Consider the following 22,284-nt stretch of genomic DNA (forward strand, 5'->3'; position numbering starts at 1 on the left):
GCTCTACCTGCATCTCTATCTACTCCACTCATATACTTTATGCTCTAATAACACCTAATCTCTACTATGGCCTTCCTGTCCCCCACCTCCCACACGCCGTCTCAGATATTTTCATCTGCTGCTTCTCCCACTTATGCATCCTTCAACGCTGGGCTCAAGAGTGATTTTTCCCTGGAAGCCCTCTCTGCCTCCTCTTTGTCAATGCTATCATATCTTCCCAGGTATATCCTCAGTAAGTCGGTCAATTTCACATCCTCTAAGCCCTTGAAATCCAAACCCTTGCTTACTCATCTTTGAATCTTCAAGGCAGGGTGGTGACTGGCAGAGAGTAGGTGTTCAGTATTTGTTGAACTAAATGGAATGCATCCTATCTGCATATTTACATCTTGGGCACAGAATTTAAGGGAGAACTAAATAGGGTTCCTGTCCTCCCCAGACAGACTTGACAGTCAGAACCCCAAAGTACAGAGAAGTTGGAATGAGCTATAGCAATAGCCCAGAAAAGTAGAACATATGTCTGAAGGCAAGAAAAGAATTCATCAAAACGGGACTGCGTGAGGGCCAGGTACCTGTAATCCCAGCACTTTGGGAGGCTGGGGCAGGCGGTTTGCTTGAGCTCAAGAGTTCAAGATCAGCCTGGGCAACATGGTGAAACCCAGTCTCCACAAAAAATACAAAAATTAGCTCAGTGTGGTGGTGCTCACCTGTGGTCCCGGCTACTTGAGAGACTGAGGTGGGAGGATCGCTTGAGCTCAGAAGGTGGAAGGTGCAGTGAGCGAAGATCGAGTCACTGCACTCCAGCCTGGGTGACAGAGGGAGACCCTGTCTCAAAAAATAAAAGGAAGTGTCTGGGAAATTTTAGGACTGAACTTTGGAAAAGCTCTTGTTACCTGATGAAGTTTTTTTTTTTTTTTTTTTTTTTAGACGGAGTCTCGCTCTGTAGCCAAGGCTGGAGTGCAGAGGCACAATCGCAGCTCTCCCAGGTTAAAGCAATTCTCTGCCTCAGCCTCCCAAATAGCTGGGATTACAGTCGTCTGCCAGCTCACCTGGCTAATTTTTGTATTTTTAGTAGAGAAAGGGTTTCACTACCTTGGTCTTGAACTCCCGACCTCGTGATCCACCCACCTCGGCCTCCTGAAGTACCGGGATTAAGGACATGAACCACCGTGCCCTGCCCCATGACGAATTTTTACTGTACGGTCCCAAGATAGCATGAGCTGGGGTGCAAGGGTGTGGGTGTGTGGGGAAAGGTGAGGGAGTATCAGTTATTCCCTTAGCATCCCATTGTGAAGCACGTCAGAGCCCCTTGTCAGAGACATACATGCATTTATAATTTCCGTATAACTGATTCAATATACAGCTACGAAGCTAATTTCATGCTGTTCATCTTGTAACGTGGATTCTGTCTATGCTTCCCAAGTAATATCTTCATTTCCATTTTAAAATTCAGAGTTTAGAAAAATGCCTTCAAATATTGTTAGGAGAACTATTCAAATCAGATGCCCAAAACTAGATGGCACATGCATTCAACTATGGTTGGATGGTTAACAAAGTAGTGCAAGAATTTTGAGCTGTTTCAGAACGCGGACATTTGTTAGAAACTGACTTCTGCTTTCCGTCCTAGAGATTCACAGGCCTGATTCTTGGTGAAAACAGAGCAGGGCTCCTTCTAAGAGAAGAGGAGAGGAGAGGGATGAAGGACAGGAGAGGAGGGAGTTGGGAGGAACGGAGGAAAAGGCATTATGTTAGGTAGGGAGAAACTGAGGCTCCACTCAGCTGTGCTGCTAACTCAGTGTCTCTTAACCTCTCTGGGCATTAATTTCCTCAGTCTACAGAATAAGGCAACTGGACTGAATTACCGATTTCAGCCCTTCCACCTGTGATTCTAAACCATTCTGGTGCCTAATCAAGGAGGGGTCAGATGGTCAACCAGGGAAACCCACAGGGGCCACAGCTGGCTAAGGAGACTCTACTTTTCCCGATCGCCTTTGGCACCACCCGCCCCTGCGCGCCGCCTCCGAAAGCGCGGGAGCGAGCCGCGCGCGCCCGAGGCCACGTGACCCAAAGCAGCGGGGGCGCGCCCGAGCCGCCATGTCGAAGGCGCCTGGGGAGCCGGGTTCCGATACTGAGGCTGGCGCCCGGTTCTTCTGCACCGCAGGCCGCGGCCTGGAGCCGTTCCTGATGCGGGAGGTGAGGGCGCGGCTGGCGGCCACGCAGGTGAGTCGGCCTCGGTTCGCTCCCGGGAGGGTAGGCGACCCTGTCCCTGCCCGGTTTCCTATCCAAAGCCAAATTGGCGAACGCGGGAAAGCGACGCCAGCGCCCTTCTCGGCCTCACGCGACGGTCACCGCCCCCGAAGTTGATTGGCAGGCGCTTCCGCTACTGCTTAGAGAAGCCACCACGCCTTTCTTTCCCTGCATTACAAATCCAGTTGCTCACCTTTCTCTGGGCTCAAGTTTTTAAAAGAGAGGTGTTGAGACAAGTTATTTCCTGGATTCTTTAAAGTACTTAGTAGTGTCTGTAGTTAGAAATCAGGCCTGTCACAGTTAGAACCCTTCGCTCTTTAAATGCAAACATAAGCTCCAAGTTCATACCTGACTTTTTGTTAGTTTCTTGACAGTGATTGTATTTTACTTCGTAGGATTCTTGTGAGGATTAAATGATACAGCGTATGCAAAGTACACTTTAAACACGCAGTAAATAGTAGCCAGAAAAATAATATACTCTTGCATGCCTCATAGTTACCTGTTGTTGATTTCCATGAAATGAACAAGGTTTTAAGCATGGGTTTAGGTTTTAGAACGTTGAAAGCTGGTTTCTTGAAAGTAGAGGGTGAAGATATAATAGAAAAGGTATCTTGATGGGGTATATGTGACAGTGAGTGATGTGCTCTTGGAAAATGAGAGCTTGCTAAATGAAATTAACCCCTCCACCCTGGCAGCTCCTACAGTATGGGAAGCCCACAAAAGGAATTTCTGCAGTCCTGAAGAATTATGTTAGCTTTATTAGACTACTTGCCACTTGTGTTTTGGGTCATAGAATTTAATAGAGTATTGAATGTAGCTAATCTAAAAAAGCAACAATATATAATAACTGCTGACATTTATTAAACATTTAATATGTGTCAGGCACATGTTCTTAGATCCTTACACTATCTTTATTTGCGTACTTTTCACAACAGCTCTGTAGGGTAGGTGTTCCACATTTAGCAGATGAGGAAAATGAAGCACGGAGAAGTCCAAGAATTTATTCAAGTTATGCAACTAGAAAATGGCAAAGATGGGATTCAAACCCAAACTGTGAATTCAAGCACGCATATATGATCACGTTCAAACCAGGCCACTGTAAGACCATGACATAATGCTGCACTGGTTTGTTTTTTTAAATGTTGACTTACAGTGCTTAGTATGAGAGAGAGATGGTTTGGACCAATTGAATATGTAGGATTATTAGAAAAAGGAAAGACTTTCTCTGCTTGTTCTCCATCTTCTCTACAGATGGGGAAATTTTATTACTAGGAAGAAAATTCAATTAAATAAGGGAAAACTTTTTGACATGAGAGTAATTAAATGCCAGTAGATTTGGGAATTTCCATATTCTGCTCTTTGTATGTTTTAAGGATTGATAGGTCTGGATATGGGGTCTGAACAAATAGTCTCTGAAATTCCACCCCAGTGGCTCTAATACCAAGTGAACTCTCAAAGTTAATCCTGAAATAACAGTGATGACAAGTTGTGTGCATGTTATGATTTAATCCTCAAAAGACTCCTATGTGATAGGTCACTTTTACCTCCATTTTACAAAGAGAAAATTGGGACTTGATTCTGAGCCTCCCTAGCTTTAAAGCCCATGTGCTTTATCACTAAGCTAAATTACCATGGAAATCTGCCCTGGAACATTGGATGGAGTTTATTTCTGTAACACCATGGTAGAGTATGTATGGGCTTTAGAACCAAAGACCTGTGTGTAGATCTTATATCTTCTTTTAGTAGATTTGTAACTGGGCAAATTACTCAAATTTTTGAGCTTCAGTTTTCTTGAATGTAAAATAGAGATAATAGCTACTTAAAAGGATTAATGCAATCCCTGAAATAAGGACAGATAGCACTGGTAGCATGGTGCCTAGCAAATAGTTGGTGTTCAATAAATTTTAGTTCCCATACAATGAGTTGTACAGAATTACTTAAAACATTCTTTCAATGACAACAGAGTGTTAGAAACTTATCACATCAAGGAAATTAATATTCTTAAATCGAAATTCATAAAACAGATTAATTCAACAGTGGTTTAAGAATGTAATCACTCCATTTTAATCAGCATTTTTTCAATTTTCGTGAACATAAGAATCGCTGTGGAAGCTTGTTGAAAATGAGTATTTCTGGGTGCCAACCCCAAAAGGTTTTCTTTTAGTAGGGCAACTGATAAGCCCAGGTGCTACCATTTTAACATGAAAACATGCTCCCCTCCCAGATAACTCCAACACACAGCTTGCAATGGAAAGTTTCCTGTGTATTCTTTTTAGCTTTTTGTCATGGAGAATTTCGAAAATATACAAAAGTAAACAAAATAGTATGCTGAATCCAGCCAGGCTCAGTGGCTAACACCTTGGGAGTTAGCCAATCCCAGCACTTTGGGAGGCCAAGGTAGGCAGATTACCTGAGATCAGGAGTTTGAGACCAGCCTGGCCAACATGATGAAACCCTGTCTCTACTAAAAATACAAAAAGTTAGCCAGGCATGGTGGCACATACCTGTAGTCCAGCTACTTGGGAGGCTGAGGCAGGAGAATTGCTTGAACTCGGGAGGTGGAGGTTGCAGTGAGCCAAGATTGCACCGCTGCACTCCAGCCTGGGTGACAGAGCTAGACTCTGTCTCAAAAAAAAAAAACTATATATATAGTATGCTGAGTCTCCATGGTGTAATTTAGCATGTTCCTCTATCCTCTATATTTCCTGTAAGTTGGAATCCTGTAAGTTGTATCTAGAGCTTGGTCATATTCGGATTTGATGTTTCCCCCCACCTCTGGTTGTATGGCAGATTTCTTCGTAAGTTCCTGTATATTGTTAAATATCTGATTTATAGATCTATAAACACATATATCACTTAGACTACTTTGAATAAATTAATATATGGAGAAAAATTAAGCTTTACTTTATAATGATGTTTAATATATTAAATACTGCTATTTATTATAAGACTAATAGTAGGAACAGTTATTTTAAGATAAAATTGAATGTTGCAGAGATGTCTCTAATGTCAGTTCACCAGAAAAGTCCTGTCAGTTGACTCAATGGTCTTTATAAACTCTCATATCAAACACTATTAACACAGGTCCTGAATAGGCCACATAAATTTTTGTTTTTTAATGGTGTCATGATGGTCGAGGGTAGTGAGGTAGAGTTAAGCAGAAAGTCAAATTACTTCATAGTTACTTTTGTTTAATGGAATAATTACACAAGGTTGCCTTAAAGATTCTCTGCATTCCCTTTAGATTGAATGCCTCTTTCTTCTGGAGTGCCTCATTTTGGCTCACTGCAACCTCCGCCTCCTGGATTCAAGTGATTCACCTGCCTCAGCCTCCCGAGTAGCTAGGATTACAGGTGCCCGGCTAATTTTTGTATCTTTAGTAGAGACGGGGTTTCACCATATTGGCCTGGCAGGTCTTAAACTCCTGACCTCAAGCAATCCACCTGCCTTGGCCTCCCAAAATGCTGGGATTACAGGCATGAGCCACCGTACCCAGCTGAATGACCTTTTTACAAATTAAGTGAAATGTATTTTTGAATTCCTTCTAAAATAAACCAAAACAAACTGAAACACCACCATAACTCATCTCTTATCATTTTCAAATTAGTTATGAAACTTACTGGCATCTGTAGAATTAGGAGACCTTTGGCACCTCCCTATATCATATGTTTTTGCATAGATTTAAACTTTTTTTTTAGCTGTGATAGGGTCAGGCTCTGTCACTTAGGCTAGAGTACAGTGGCATGATCACAGATCACTGCAACCTCGATTTCCCCAGCTCAAGCAATCATCCCACCTTATCTTCTACCAAGTAGCCTCCTGGACTATAGGCACACACCGCCATATCCAGCTCACTTATTTTTTGTACAGACAGGGTCTCACTATGTCATCTAGGCTGGTCTCAAACTCCTGGGATCAAGCAGTCCGTCCCCCCACTTTAAATCTAGGCTGAATGTGGTAGCACACACCTATAATTCCAGTACTTCGGGAAGCGCAGCCACATTCAGCCTAGATTTAAACTTTTAATCTTTGTGTTAAATTTGAATCCATGAATTTTAAAAGAAAGAAAAATATTATGCAACCAGATAATAGAGCTGTTATTACTTTAATAAAGACTGTTATTTCATCTTCATAAGTGTTAGACATAAAACCAGCTGTTTTTAGACACGTGTATTTAATTCCAGCTAGAAAAACCAGATTGTACAAATACATTTTCAGATAAGAAACATGAGAATGAAATATCCCAAAATGCCGCATTACTCCAAGTGTTGTAATTAAATATGAACAGTTATAAGCAATAAACTAAAGAAAAAGAGAATTACTAGCTGCAGCAGTTTTTTAAATCATAAGCACCAAAATTCATTCTCCCTGCTGTTTTAAGATGTAGTACCTGTCTTCACAAAGAGTGACCTGTTTAAGTGCGTTCATGGATAGGATTATTTGATTCCCACAGTGACTACTATTTTACAGTTTAATAAACTGCAGTAAGTCCTCATTTAATGTCATCAGTAGGTTCCTGGAAACTGACTTTAAGCAAAAGGATGTATAATTAAATCAGTTTTACCATAGGCTGACTGAAATAAACAAGAGTTCCTACAGCATTTTTCTGGTCACAAAAATTTCATAAACTTCTAAATTAAGAGGTTATTTAGAACACTTCTAATAGTAAACGCTGAAATAGCACTTGTAATATTAAAGACTGAAATACATGTAAGCTATACATACATTTAAGAAAGTTTGATAAAAACAAGTAAAATAATTATTAATCCAGTTATTCGAGTTCAGTTATTCCAGGGCTGTCCCTGGCCAGAGCCTATCCTGGCAGCTCAGGGCAGAAGATGGGAATCAGCCCCTGCATAGTATGCCATCCCATTACCCGGACACTCACACACACCCACATTTACTTGCACTGGGACCATGTGACCACACCAGTGGACCTAAGAGGCACACTCAGATGTCAGAGGAAACTGGGGTTCCCAGAGAAAACCCATGCAGACATGGCTCACCTAGACAGTAGCCCTGGCTGGGAATTGGAATTTTTTCTTATCAGTGTCATAATGAAAGGACATTGAATAAAACAGTGTTATTCAAGGACCTGCTGTATTTCTGATTGCATGTTTATTACTTCTGAAAGAAATGTAGGCCTTATTCTTAGAATAATGTTGCTGCTTTTGGTTTTGAGAATATATAATTCTTAAAATAATGTTGCTGGTTTGGGTTTCGAGAATGTATTTGGCATTTTGTTGCACCAGCATACACTATTCTTAAGACTGGATGCTCTAAATAAACTTTTTAGGTCCTCTTAATTAACTTGATAGTCATGTTCTTTTTGCAAACCACTTGACCTGGGGGGGTGGAATATATATATTTTATATATATATATATATTAAATATATAAATGTGTATATATGTGGGTGTGTGTGTTAGAGAATGTTCATTGGATAAAATGCTTCCCTTGATATTTGAATAAGAAAAGATCGTTGTACAATTAAGTTACGATAAATTAATGTCCAGATCACTGGCTACTTAGGTTAAAGTCACTGGTCTAGATGTTTGCATCATTTTACTTCTTTACAGAATTTGAAACTTAAAACCATACATTTTCAGTAAAATATTCAGTTCAGTTCCTCCAGAATCTTGGCAAAGGATTTTATCTGTTAAATTGTTCTGTGATGGCTTTAGTATCAACTGCATTCTTAGATAATAAAATCTAAATTTTTGAGAATTTACATTTTAAAACTTTGTTTTCAAGTTTCTAAGCATTTTGAAGTATATACTTTAGTTTTGGGAAAATGTCACCTATGTAATAAGAAAGAAGTAAATTCTAGAAACCAGAAGTTCTGGTTTTGGTTACTTCACTATCCCCTTAAATATTGATTCCTAAACGTTCTTTTCATTCCCTGCTTCCTCTCATAATGTCATCATCTGTTCCTCCATCTATTTTGGTCAGCTGTATTGCTGTAAGCTACTTGAGTTTTAATTGGTACCAATCTAGGGCTTCCTCAGAAGAGATTCTCTTTCATCAGCCTGGAGTAGCAACCCCAGAAATTACCATTCCAAGAACTTAATTAGATCATGTCAGATCCAAAACAAGCAAACACCCTTGGGGTGCAAGTACCCATGGATGGTAGCTGCCTTAACACATAGGAAACCCCAAATTCCCTGGTGTCCAAGTTCTAGGAGATAATTTAGAACCGCATTATTCAATTGTTGGCCACTGCTAAAAGTGAACTAACTCCAAGAGAGCCCACATCCATCCTGGATTTAACAAGGTTGGGTTAACCCTAAAAGAGTTAAGATTCCTTTGGCATGGAGCACCATTTGTCACAGCACATTAGGCTTCCTATGAGTCAGTGCTCTTATCTTTTTCCTTCTCTTTTGCCACATATCCATCCTGTCTCCAAAACCTGTTTCTGTTTGATGCATATGTCTTGCTTCTATTCATTATCCAGTTTCTGCGGCCAAGTATCTCATCATTTCTACCTCAGTAACCTACTTCTCCCTCTAGCATCACATTCTACACTCAGTCCTTTATGCCTCCTCTAAAGTAATTTTTTCTGCCAGCTAATTCAGTGCTGTCACAGTTTTCATCAAAAGTCTATAATGGTTGACTATTACCATCAGTGGTACTCAGAATTTCATGACGATTTGTCAGGCTGGCCTATACTACATCATCCAGCCACCTGACACTGTCAATCAGCATCATACAGCAAATGTTGCTAAGCTGACTTAAAGTTTACTTCAGCCAGGTTTTCACTCCCACTTCTGCATCTGCCCCTTGTTCTTTTGTTAGAATCCTTCTTCCCAAATTTTACAGGATTCTTTCCCAAGACTCTGTAATGTCTGCTTTCATATTCATTGTTACTTAGTGTACTTACAGCTTGTCAATGCATTATAATGTTAAAACTTTTTAGTTTTCTTCTGGGTTTAATTCAAGTTAATTGTCTTATAAATCTTACATTTTAATGTGTATGTTAGTGTATGTCTATTATTATTCAAGATATATGTTTTATGATTCCTGGTAGCCCACAGGTAGGTCTTCAATAAATATCCACCTTGGGCTAGACACCTAATTTGTCCGGTGCATTATACCTTTCTTTTGCCTACTTTTGGTGGTGATAGAATCTACCTTAGAGGGTTGTTATAAGGATGAGGAGGAAAATACTTATTCAGAGTTCATAGTACAGAGCCTGACAAATAGTAGATGCTTCAGAAGCAGTCATTTTTATTTTTAATGTAGATACTATGTCTTAAAGGAAAAAAAAGATGGTTTTTACACTGACACTGGACTACATTAAAAAGCTGTTTTTCTATTTCTAGGTTGAATATATTTCAGGAAAGGTTTTTTTCACCACCTGTTCTGATTTGAATATGTTGAAGGAATTAAAATCTGCAGAAAGATTGTTTTTGCTGATTAAAAAGCAGTTTCCACTTATTGTTTCTTCTGTAAGTAAAGGTATGGCATATGCATACGCATGTTTCTTTTACCCACACGATACATTGTACTCCAATATTTTTTCTGCTTGATAATTAATATATAGCCATTTTACACTTTAATATTCATTGGCACATGTGGGATCATTAATTATGTCTTTTTCTGTTTTTCTTGAATATTATCACCTGATTGTAGAATATTTACTCTCTTTGCAACCTGCCTGCTGCCTTTGTTTATGAGATTTTAATGTCTTAAGCCACATTTCTTCTTTGACAATTATGATCAGGTACCTTCTCTAGAGATATATATGATCAGCTGCCCTTATTTTGACTTAGAAAGATGTAATAATCCAAAATGCATGATTTTACTAGTGAATCAGTGAAAATGGTCACCTTGTAAATTTTAACTATGTTATATAATTGGCTTTTCTATTTCTGGGACCTTAAATGTTTCAATAAACTTATGCCCACTTATCAAGCATTAGAGGTAGAGGGAGCATTAGAGATTATTTGTGCACTCTCTAAATTTTATAAATATGCTGCTAAAACAATGTATGGATCTTGATAAAAGCAGCAAAAAATGGTCAGACACTGCAGGATTAAACACTGCCGTAAACTTCAATTTGAATTACATAAGATATCATGTAATTATAGCCTATAATAAACTATTTTTAAAAAGATGCAAATGGCAAGAAATCAAGACCATGCAGAAAAAAATTGTTTTAAAGCAAATCCCGAAGTATTATACTGTGGGGTCAATATAATTTCTCCCAGTACTCTACACACACTCATCTTTAAGGACACTAGTAATAATTTCTGGATCATCTTGATGACCCTGGTTCATCAAGAAAAGATTAAACTTTGCTGAGCATATTGGCAGTCTGCTAAGCTATGAATGGGTTGTGCATCCAAAGTGTTAACTTTATGGAAACTCATTATAATATACCTACTAATATTATGTGGGCTAAAATGTAACAGGCCCAAGATTCAGCTCCTCTGTTTCTGAGCTGAGTTTTTCAATTTATTCTTTTCTTATATACACTTAATTTTTATAGACAAGATTATCATTATTTCAAAAATTGATATACATTCTAGGTCTATGTATATATTGAAGAGATATATGTATTACCATAGCACAAATAATCTTTTGAGAGTACTATATTGTAATTCTATAGGAATTTTAACACAATATGGATGCTATCTATGCAATGTAAGAATGAACTTTATTCTGCACAATATTCTTAGGGTAAATGGAATGTAAATTCCAAACCAAAGTGAAGTTTTTCATGTAGCAATTTAATAAAACTTAATTCAAAGAAATAAAGGTAATAGAATTTGGGAATGATGAATGTAATAGATAGTTTTTAAAGCTTCAATATAGGATCAACAAGATTTTCTTCATTTAGGAAAAATATTTAATGAAATGCAGAGACTTATAAAGGAAGATCCAGGAAGTTGGTTGAATGCCATTTCAATTTGGAAAAATCTTCTTGAACTTGATGCAAAAAAAGAAAAACTTTCTCAGAGAGATGATAAGCAACTGAAAAGAAAAGTGGGAGAAAATGAAATCATCATTGCAAAGAAATTAAAAATAGAACAAATGCAAAAGATAGAAGAGAATAGGGACTGCCAGCTGGAAAAACAAATAGAAGAAGAAACTCTGGAGCAAAGAGATTTTACCACTAAAAGTGAAAACTTTCAAGAAGAAGAATTTCAGAATGACACAGAGAAAGCAACTGATACTCATAATCAGAATGACTTGACTTTCAGAGTATCTTGTCGCTGCAGTGGAACTGTTGGAAAGGCCTTCACTGCGCAGGTACGCTTACCTCCCAAAGTGGGGTCCCATTTTTTGTTTTTTGAGATGTGTCTCAATTTGTCATCCAGGCCAGAATGCAGTGGCACAATCTGGCCCACTGCAACCTTCACCTCCTGGGATCAAGTGACCCTCCTGCCTCTGTGTCTTGAGTAGCTGGGATTACAGGTGTGTACCACCACACCTAGCTAATTTTTGTATCTTTAGTAGAGACAGAGTTTCACCACGTTGGCCAGGCTGGTCTTGAACTCCTGACCTTAAGTGATCCGCCCACCTCGGCCTCCCAAAGTGCTGGGATTACAAGCATGAGTGACTTACCTGCCTCCGGGCCCCATTTTTTTTTAAAGGATTAATTACTCTGTCTTTCAATTTAAAACAAGATGCAAACCTCTCACAGAACAAATCATTAGGCCCAGACAATTAGTTCTTATGGAATTAAATCTCCTTAAAAATACATTTTACCTCAGATGTTTAAGAGGAGTGGTATGCCATACCAAGTATGACCTTCTTATACTTTCTGCCTAAAAATTTCCTTAAACTGACAGATGTCCTTTGTATTTGGAAATCCTGATACCATAGTCCTCAACTTTGGGGGTTTCTCATCAGTTCAGCTTTGTGCTTATTCAGTGGCTACTCTGCACAGGTCCTGTACATGGGATTGTCACCAGGACCTAGACTGCAAATGCATGTGAGGTCTCAGCAATGTGGAGAAGAGTGAACACCACAAACTGTTGCCATCACTAAACCTCATCAGTTGGCCCTTACAAAGTTCAGTGATGTTAAAGAGCATTGGTCTGAAATTTTATCAAACTTAAAATCAGTCAGACCCTAAAGGGTGAGTCTAATGATACTAATCTGGTAATTTTTAAACATAGAGGCTTATAGTAGCAGAATAGTTAATCTTTCAGCTTGCATCTGTTTCCTGAAACCCAGAATGACCGTATTTATCATATCTTAATCTAGTTCTTTCATATTCCTAAAATTACAAGAATAGAGATTATGATTGAGTAGATGTTAATGCCATGGAGTATACTGGGGGCTAGGGCAGGTGAAATGCAGCCTTTCTGCCTTAAATAGAAAAACTTTGGCATACGATTTTAATATCAGAACTCTAAATTACCATCAGATAGTCTGACTTGATTTTCCTATAAGCTACTCAGTTAGTTTTGTTTACATTTACACTTAATGAAAAATTTTTAGTATTCTTTTCTTTAACTTGCTACTTTTCCAGGAGGTAGGAAAAGTAATTGGAATTGCTCTTATGAAACACTTCGGATGGAAAGCAGATTTGAGGAATCCAAAATTAGAGGTAATGAGTATTTGTTTTGTTTTATATACATGTAACCTAATTCTTTAAGGACAGTGCCCTGTATTCTTATCCTACTTTTCCATTTTATTTTACAATTGTAAGAAGTATATCTACAGGGATCCAGCAGGTCCATTTTTTAAACAGTAGAATAGTACAGATAGTTTTGCTAGTAGTTTCACTGTGAAAATGTCTTATCCAAACTCCAAAAATAAGATTTTTTTTGGAATGGAGTTATCTGGTCACAGCTGAAGAAGAAAACATTTATTATGAGGTGACAGCAATGTTCTCTACAGTCTCTGTAATATACACAATCTATGATTTTAAAAATTTTAGCTGATGTTAAAAAATGTATAATAACAAAAGTTCTGCACAAAATTCAATAGTATGTTAATAGTAGCTTTGTTAGATTTGTGAGATTATGTTTTTCTTTTTATTTTCCAAAATAAATGTCATAAGGTTACACTGTTTTTAATTGGAACAAACAAGTATTTGTATGAGGAAACAAAAATATTTTTTGAAAGCCATCTTAAAAAGTTGACATATAACCAGTCATTTTCATGATTCATTCATTCATAAATGTATTTATTACTTGTTATATAGGTTTAAATGGAGTAGTAACTGGCCAAATAAATCAGAACATTATGTGTTGTTTTATTGTTAAATTTGCTTTTGTCTGACATTTTTCACTTTAAAAAAAAACTAGGTATTTATTTTTTATTGTTTGTGATGCAAAATATTTTAACCCCAAGAATGTTTTGACATGCGAGTATCTTTCTCTTATCTGTCCCTTTCCAATTCTTAATCGTCTCCTCTCTGGCTTTCTCTTCCCCATTTCCCCAAGTCGATCTCATCTCAATTATTTTTCTCATAGATTATCTCATAAATAAATACAGCAAATTCAATTCCTATCAGCCATTTAATGCAATTAATAATAGCTTTTATGGATAGAAATAAGACAAAACAAGATTAACAACACAGAAATCACGTGCAGTAAAATTTGTGACTAAAAAATTGACAGAAGAATCAAATCTCAACAGATTTTCTTCTGTAAAATTGACAGGAAAACTTTTTAGTGGGAGAAGCTAGTCTTAATAACATTTGATATGTAAACATGTCATATCTTTAGAATAATTTGTCAATAGAATTCTAATAATTTTGCTAAAATGCATAATATATAAAATTGGGAAGTTTAGCTGTGATGTATCAGTTAATCAAGTAATTAAATTGACCAAATGGAATCACTCCAATTAAGTCTTTTCTTGACAAAATTGATCAATATTGGGATAATTCTGATTAAGCTGCTAATATTTAAAGTTGTCTTGGGGTGAGAGTATCAGGAACCAAATGTTCTTGAGGTCCAAAACAGCATTTAAAATATTCTGTAAACCTTATCAGACTACTAAAGTGTGATTCTAGCTTTTAAAATTTATATAGGCTACTAATTACAACTTGGGGCATTTAAATATTCTTCCTTCTTCATAGCAGAAAGAAAATAAAGAGAGACAAACTTACCTGTAGAGAAAAGGCACCCTTAATGCTATCCATTTGGCCTAAACAAAGTTTTCTATTACCCTGAAAGTATTTGCAGCCTGATAGTCCTGTGTGGCCTTGCATCCTATTTGAGGTGAATTAGGGTGGATATAGGAAATCTTCTCTAACACTGAATACTGAAAAGTCTGGTCCAGTTATAATTCTGAGAATCTCCAGTAAGAAAAATTGATTCTGAGTTATTTATAACATGATTCTCCTGTATAACAAATTGACCTCAGAATTTTTCTGTGAAATGTACTTAAAATTTAGTTTACTTCTGCTTAAGAAAAAAAGGATTATAGAACATTTTTCTAGATATTATGAAGGCGGCCTTGGAGTTTCTTTTTAAAACATAGGTCAGATAAATTTAAAATGGAAATTTCAAATTGTCAGTACTTTGGTAATAAAGTTTCTTATTCCATTCTAACTTCTGTGTTTCTTCTTTCAGATCTTTATACATCTGAATGACATTTATTCTGTGGTGGGGATTCCTGTGTTCAGGTAGATATTCTAAGCTTCAGGTTTGTCACATAGGACAGATTGTTAAATTAATTATTTACGTTTTTTATTTATAGCATGAATGAAGTATTGACATAACAGAGAAGGCTAAAGGCAAAGCATTTTAATTCTTTGCTTAAGACAATAAAGTATTTTCATGGAACTTGGTGGATGTGATTTGAACTGCCCAGTTAGAGCTGTGAAATATTTGATCATAGTAATCTACTGATTACGTGATTAATACTGAAAATGATATCTAGTTCTATTGTTAAATGATTTTCACAGCCCTGTACCTATACCTAAAAAGTTTTTAGGCTGCCCTACTCCAGTGGCTTTAATTTGAACAATTTTGCCTATCTGGCTTTTTTAAATTCTCTGACAATTTCAAAGACAGAAAGTGTGGAGAAAACTAAAAGATGGACATTTTTCAGTAATAATAAGTATAATTTTTGGTGGTCACCAAGAGAAAAGTAGGAAGCACTAGCAAAACAAGCAAAATATAAAATATATATATTTTTAAATTATAGGGTGATTTTTTTTTATACTTTGACCCCCCCAAAAAATGACCCTAAGTATCTAAAAAATTTACTTAGGAAGAGCGTCTCACCCCTACAAGTACTGAGTGTGGTATTAATGTATTTAGATTCTTAACACCAAATAAATAACTCATTTAAAAATTTTTAACTATATATAAAAATGCTAAATTTCGTGCTCTTGATTTAACTAATATAACCTTATATTAATGTTTTTAAAAAAGTATTTGATGATTTAAAATTATTTTAATGCTTCCTAGAAACATTCAAGATGTCACGCTATGGCATTTCAAATAATAATTGATAAGGTACCTTAAAGTTTACAAATAAAAAATATGTATCTGAAAATTAAAATATCTTAATTTTGTATGTATCTTAATTAAGATACATATCTTAAGATACGATCCAAGCATTGATTGGAAATGAGGTTACAGTAGATGCTCTGAGTTTAGTCAGCTTGGCTACCTCCAGTAGGAAGGAAGCCATCTCAGTGATAAGTGTTGGCTAAAAGAACAATTTGCTGGGACATGAAAAGGGAGACAGAAGATTTGCACAACAGATAGCATTGGACGAGAGAAGTGACAGTGGCTATCAGAAACTGCAACGTGGTGACCCTAACAACAGAAGGAAGTCAGAAATGATGAAACAAAGTAGAGAGCAGCCATGAAGGTAGAGAATCACATAAAAATTTGTCTCTAAGTTCCTAAAGACATTGTTCATATTTGAGCTTTCCTTTCTTTAAAGGAAAAAAACCATTTGGATATCAATAGCCCCATGAAGCATTAACTGCATATAGCTGGTGCCACACTGTACACATCATCTAGTACAGTATGGCATAGCAGATAAGAACTATGGACTTAAATTCTATCTTCTCCACAAATAATTGTTAACTCTGCAATTTTGGGCAAATTATCATATTTCTCTGCTATAAAATCAGGAATATAATAGTACCTACTTTATAGCTTTGTCCTTGGGATTAAATGAGATAACCTGTGCGAAAATCTTTGCTACTATTTCTAGGTTACAGTAAGTGTTGAATAAACTTCAACTGTTTTATTTTTGAAACAGTTCAGCAACTGCGAGGATTGGAGAAGCATTTACTGGAGTAAGATTAATTCAATTAATTTTAGTCAAAGCATTAGTTGTACACTTACTGTGTGCCAAGCATTGTGCTAGACACCCAAAGTTCAAAGACAAATAAGATGAGTGTTAATTTCAAGGAATTCAATCCAGTGGTAGCACAGATATGTGATAAATGCTTGACTAGAGTTAGGAAAGAGAACCTAACTCTAATTGAGGATCTGTGAGCAAAAAGATAAAGGAGTGATCCTATGAGGAAACTTGACAGCAATAAGAAAGGGTATGTCACATAGACAAGAGAAGGAAAGGATATTACAGACAAGGATCTCTGTGCAAAGGCACAAGGTACAAGGAAGCTTGATTTACATGGAGGATGGCAGGTAGTTTCAGTGTAGATGGGACAGAGAAATGCATACGGGAAGTGGTAGAAAATTAGAAGTAAGCCATGAAATGCCTTGTAAGTATGTTAAACAGCTTAGATTTTATCTTAGAAGCAATAAGAATTTGAAGCAGAAGAGTGATGTGATCAGATTTGTGATTTTTAAAAAATTACCAAGAAAATTATATTTTTTAATCAAAGAAATACAAAGAGAGAAGGAGAAGATTTAAACTCTTGGAGTTAAGAAAATGGCCCTGATTCAAAAAAATAGTTAAGGAGTCTAGAATAATTTCAGATTTCCGATTTGAACAATTAGTAAATACTGGTATTAGTCACTGAGATATAAAATGTAGAGAAAGAAAACAGTGTGTATTTAGTGAAAATGTAGATATTTGAAGATATTCAAGTAGACATTTGAAGTTACAGATCTAGAGGTCAGGTGACAAGTCTAGACTGAAGATGTAGATTATGGTACCCAATATATGGATAGTAAGTGACACAAAAAAATGAAGCAATGTATCAATGTGTGAAATCCTGGAGAGTGTATTCAGCTTATACCTGTTGACTTTGCACTACTTATCTTCCACGTAAAATGTTCAAGTACGTACTTAAAAATAAAGATCTGGGGTTCAGGTAACGAGTCCAGACTAGAGGTACAGATTAGGATGTCTTTGTCTTGGTGAGACAAGGTATATAAAAGAATGAAAAAGAAATGCATATATGTGGAGAACATGATCAAAAACCACATTTATTTTTTGAACCGTGTACATTAGCTAGATTCAAAGTAGAGCATTATTTTTATTTTTGAGGAGTTTATTTCTGAACATGCCTTCTTAATAATTTTATTATACTGATAGAATGGGGCCCTTTTGTTGAAGTAATGAGATCAGTGTGCCCATGTTTAAGCAAAACATGAACATTCACTTTTGTCAAATACTAAAGAATTATGTCCCATAAAAACTTCTATTAGCAAAAATATATACATAGTTGTCAAAACTTTGAAAGGTTCCATATACATTCCTGCTGCTTAGAAGAGCATTTTTTCATATATATGGACAAAACTGGTTTTCCATACTGCATCTCCCTTTTTGGTATCTAGAATGCAAACTAATGTGTTTTATAGCAAGATAATTGCTAAGCTTACCCTGTAGAAGCAAAATTTATTGACCAAAATATTTTATAGTCTTTCCACCTGCCAGTTTACATCCCTGATTCCAAATGTATGTATACAGTAGTATTTACAATGTGGATTGTTATTTCTTGAAAAAAACCTTATTAAAAAGCCAAACTCCCATGAGTTTGCCAAGTAGAACTTCCTCATTTTAATAGTAAGTATACAATTACACTGTTTATTTTAAAGGAATGTATCATTTAGTTCTAAGATTTTAAGAGGCTTGCAATAAATACAAAAACAGGATAACTTAAAGTTAAAAAAATATGAGAAACTAAATGAAAGAAATAAGTGTTTAATATTAACATACCTAGAATTCTGTTGAATGTCTTTAAGGAGGGTTTGAAGAACATCGTGACTTTAATGTTTGTAGAAGACCCCTCTTGGTGGTTCTGGAACAAGCCTGCCCCAAAACAAACCAGCACAAATTCTTGACATCACATCTTTATATCTTACCAACAAATTGTAAAAATGAACTAGAAAAGCTTGGCAAGTTGAAATTTCCAAGGAGATTCAGCTTGTTCATTGCATTGGAAGGATAGAAATAATATATGACATTTTGAAATTTTCTATCAAATCTGGAAATATTGATGTGATAGTGGCATTGATGAGGTGGAGGATAAAGTGTGAAGTGATGCGTGTTGGAGACCACTGAACTCATTTGGAAATGTCTGCTTTAGCCCATTATTCAGTAAATTATTTTAGACAGTGCAATGTCATGCTTCATTTCATCTTTTGGGAAAGATGCAAATAAGCAAAAAGCAAACCTTCAAAAGAGACTTTTTATAGAAAACAGATTTTAAGGGTTAGCATCCATTCAGTTCTACTTCCCATACTACATTCATATCACAAAATAGTACATTCCCCTTCATGACTTCAGACAGCAAAAAAAAAAGGTCTACTCTGTATGGGAAGACAGGGAAGTATAAGAAAGATTTTCCTCATGTATAATTACATTTTTATACATTAAATACGTGACAGTTTAAATTTCAGTTGTTTAAAAATTTACATTTCTGAAATTCCACCCTGGCTGGATAGACAAGCTGCCCATTAGAGAAGGTATTTTTGTAATAATATTGAAACATTCTCTAACTTACGGAATACTCTCATGTACATTGGATGAGTATGTTTAAATGATTCTCAAATTCGGACAGGTAAATCATTTTTATATCTTGTTGTTTAATGTGTAATAATCTATAATCAGCTTCTTTTCTTTGTAGGGTTCCTCTAGCCAGCAGAGCTTACATCAAGACAGCTGGACTGCGATCTACCATAGCGTGGGCAATGGCATCTCTCGCTGACATTAAGGTAAGGAAAATGTTTTTATTTCTGTAAATAGCAAGGTTCTTTTGATAATTAATGTACACAGTCTCTTATTGACATTTGTGTTACTTGCTTTTTCTTAACACTTATTCTTTAATTTCTTTTCTTTTCTTTTGCCATTATACCTACTAACTGCAGCAGTAATGTTTTTATATATTGTTGAACTTCTGAGAGTATTTTGACTATGAAAAAGCTGGGTCAAAAGTTAGCTACATTTTATTATTTCTAATGTTTTGTGTCACAGTTAGGAAATGTGGCCTGTAAAGCCTCTGTTAAATTTTAAGTTTATCTGTGTGACCAAGATCTTGGTCAACTTTTGTAAGTTTTCTATGGACAAAAGATGATTTTATCTTCTAGTGAAGAAATGTTCTCCATTATTTTTACTTACTGTGTATTTCTCTGCTCCATTCTGAAAAATTTTTTTGAAATCTCATTACATTATTGTATTTGTTGCTTAAAGTTTTTGCATTTTTATGAGTTGTTGAATTATTCAGCTGCCATGTGGCTTGGTATATACATGTTCATGACTGTCAACACATCATTGTGAATTGTGCCTTTTTGTTACTCAAATCTTCTTTATCTTGATTAAGTTTAAATTTAAGTCTCACTGTCTTACTAATATTTTCACTCCTTTTTGTTTGCATCAGCCTAATATTTCTTTGCCATTGCTTTTTTTTCAACTTTAAATATTTTCTTAGAAACACCTAGCTATTTTTACCCGCCTCTGATGGTCTCTCTTTCAGTGAGAGAATTCAGTAAACGTCATGACAGATAGACTTGAATATATTCTCCTACTTTTACTCTGTTCATAACTTCTCACGGTTTGTTTACTTCTCTTATTTTCACTAGTTGGATCTAGTTACTTGCTAATCATTTCATTGTTCTCCCTAAGGTTAGAGATTTTGCTTCATGGTTCTATTCCATTAAAATCCTTTGTCGCAGCTCTCTTAACTAAACATATATAATTCTACTCTTAATTTAAAACAGAAAATCAACTATTTCCTCTGCCAAGACACACTGTTTTTACCAAGGCACTCTAATTTTCCTCATCTTCCCTTTCTTCCCTGTCATAAGATGAGACCTTTAGAGTACTTTTTTCCTCTTCTCCCTACAGTGATACCTTTGAACATTTTTACCTCTTTCTCTCCCAAGCCCCAACTACTAGATAAGCTAAATTATTTATGATGTACCAGAACTTCCCTTGAGCATGTTCTTGTATTTTGAAAGTTGTTAGCACTTATATTACACAGCCTATTCTTAATCATTAAATAGAATTGCGTGTAACACACACACATTTTTGTATACACACACGTAGACTTATTGTAATGTGTGTTGCTCTTTTCCATGTCTATTCTTCTCTTGGTCTTTCTCTGTTTGAGGCCTCTGCTCTGGTTTACTTGTTGCTTGGGTAAAGTCTTGTCTTAGGTGTTTTCCTCAAATGTGATATTTAAATGATACACTGTCTGAATTCCTTTGTATCTTCAAATTTCTTCCTGTTATCCTGGGTCTATCTGACTTGGCTGTGTATAGGATTCCTGAATGGCAGCTCTTTTCTCTCAGATGTCTGTAGATGCTGTTTCACTGTCATTTAACTTCTGATGACACAGATTAGCAGACCATGCCAGTGGGATTTTTCTTTTCCTTCATAACTACTTGGTTTCTTCTTTTTGGAAACTTGGAAGATGTTTTTCTTTAATCTTAAAGCTCAGGAATGTTACCAGAATATGCTTCTATCGAAGTCTTTTCTATTTAGCCCAGACCTTGGTGAGTTAGTCCTGGGTTCCGATTCTGGCACCACTTACTGGATGGGAAGCTTTGGGCAGGATACTTAACATCTTTGTGCCTCAGTTTCTCATTCGCAAGATAAAAAGAGTAGTAATATCTCATGGGATCGTGACAAGATTAAATGAATTAACATTAATAAAATGATTAGAACAGTGCCTAACATACAGACAGTATCTAAGTATTAGCTGCCATTTTGGTATAATAATTATAACAATTATTATTACCAAAATTATAGTTAATTACTATAATTACTATTTGGAATATATAATTATTAAAATTATTATTTATGTTGACTTCTTCAGCCTAAGCATTCTTTCTTCCATTATTTAATTATTGCTTCAACTATTCAGAGAATATAACTTTAACCTACTCTCTTTTTCCTACTTCTGAAATTCCTGTTATAAACATGTTAAGCTTCCTGGCTCTATCCTCCTATCCCTTTGATGTGATTTCCACCACTTTGTATTTTGGCCCTGCATTTTGAGTTATTCTCGAACTTTATCTTCCTAATTACAACAGAGTCACAGAGACATGCTCCATTTTAATTTATTTATATTTTTTGCTTAATCATGGTTTTTTAGCTTCAGAAAGGTATGTGTGTCACATTTGAATATCTCAGAAAGCTCTTCTTTTATTCAAATATTGGTCTGTGTCCTCCAGTAATTTGTAGTTCTATTTCACTAGGTGTGCGTTCTGATTATTCTGCCTATTTACTCTAAAACTACTGAGGGACCTCCTTCTTTTTCTTTTAAGATGTGCCATTGGTTTTTGTTTATGTGTTTTGTTGTAGCTCACCGGGGCTAAAATGTGACTATTAAGTATTTTAAATGGCCAGAATCCTATAAATGGTGAAAGGCAAATGGATCTCTGGCACCCCTGCCTCAGCAACATAAGGAGAAATGTCAGTCCTGCTGATACACCTAGAGGAAACGTCTCTATTCACTGACCTCTCTTTGGGTCCATAGATCTCTGAAGATTAGTTCCACCAGTTCTCTCCTCTAGATTCCACTGCTGTTCTCTAATCACTACCGAACCCACAACTGGGAGACCCCATACAAGTTCCTTTTTCTGGGGCTGTGACGGAGCCTAGGGCTTCTCTTAGTGCCAGTTGCCTCCAGGTCTGAGCATCACTTGGGTCAGCAGAAGCAAATAACTTAGAGTTGAGAGTGGAGGACGGAGCCT

At 36.2% G+C, this 22,284-nt stretch overlaps 1 protein-coding gene across 9 annotated transcripts in view; it reads left to right on the plus strand.

Annotated features, from left to right (window-relative positions):
* Positions 1-2,071: 2,071 nt before the first annotated feature.
* THUMPD2 (THUMP domain 2 tRNA and snRNA guanosine methyltransferase) overlaps positions 2,072-22,284 on the plus strand; it is a 44,584-nt gene continuing 24,371 nt past the window's right edge. For 3 of the 9 annotated variants that reach the window (XM_002757826.6, XM_008980799.5, XM_017964390.4), the window contains exons 1-6: positions 2,072-2,217; positions 9,565-9,700; positions 11,085-11,497; positions 12,726-12,803; positions 14,782-14,834; positions 19,215-19,302. In XM_002757826.6, coding sequence (XP_002757872.1) covers positions 2,092-2,217; positions 9,565-9,700; positions 11,085-11,497; positions 12,726-12,803; positions 14,782-14,834; positions 19,215-19,302 — 894 coding nt within the window. In that variant the 5' untranslated portion in view covers positions 2,072-2,091. Of the gene's footprint in view, positions 2,218-5,488; positions 5,598-9,564; positions 9,701-11,084; positions 11,498-12,137; positions 12,330-12,725; positions 12,804-14,781; positions 14,835-19,214; positions 19,303-22,284 lie in introns of those variants that run through there. The other 6 variants (XM_008980800.5, XM_078348439.1, XM_054245018.2 and 3 more) reach the window with 5 other exon arrangements.

The sequence above is a fragment of the Callithrix jacchus genome, chromosome 14, assembly GCF_049354715.1.
Source record: "Callithrix jacchus isolate 240 chromosome 14, calJac240_pri, whole genome shotgun sequence".
NCBI classification, from domain to species: domain Eukaryota; kingdom Metazoa; phylum Chordata; class Mammalia; order Primates; family Cebidae; genus Callithrix; species Callithrix jacchus.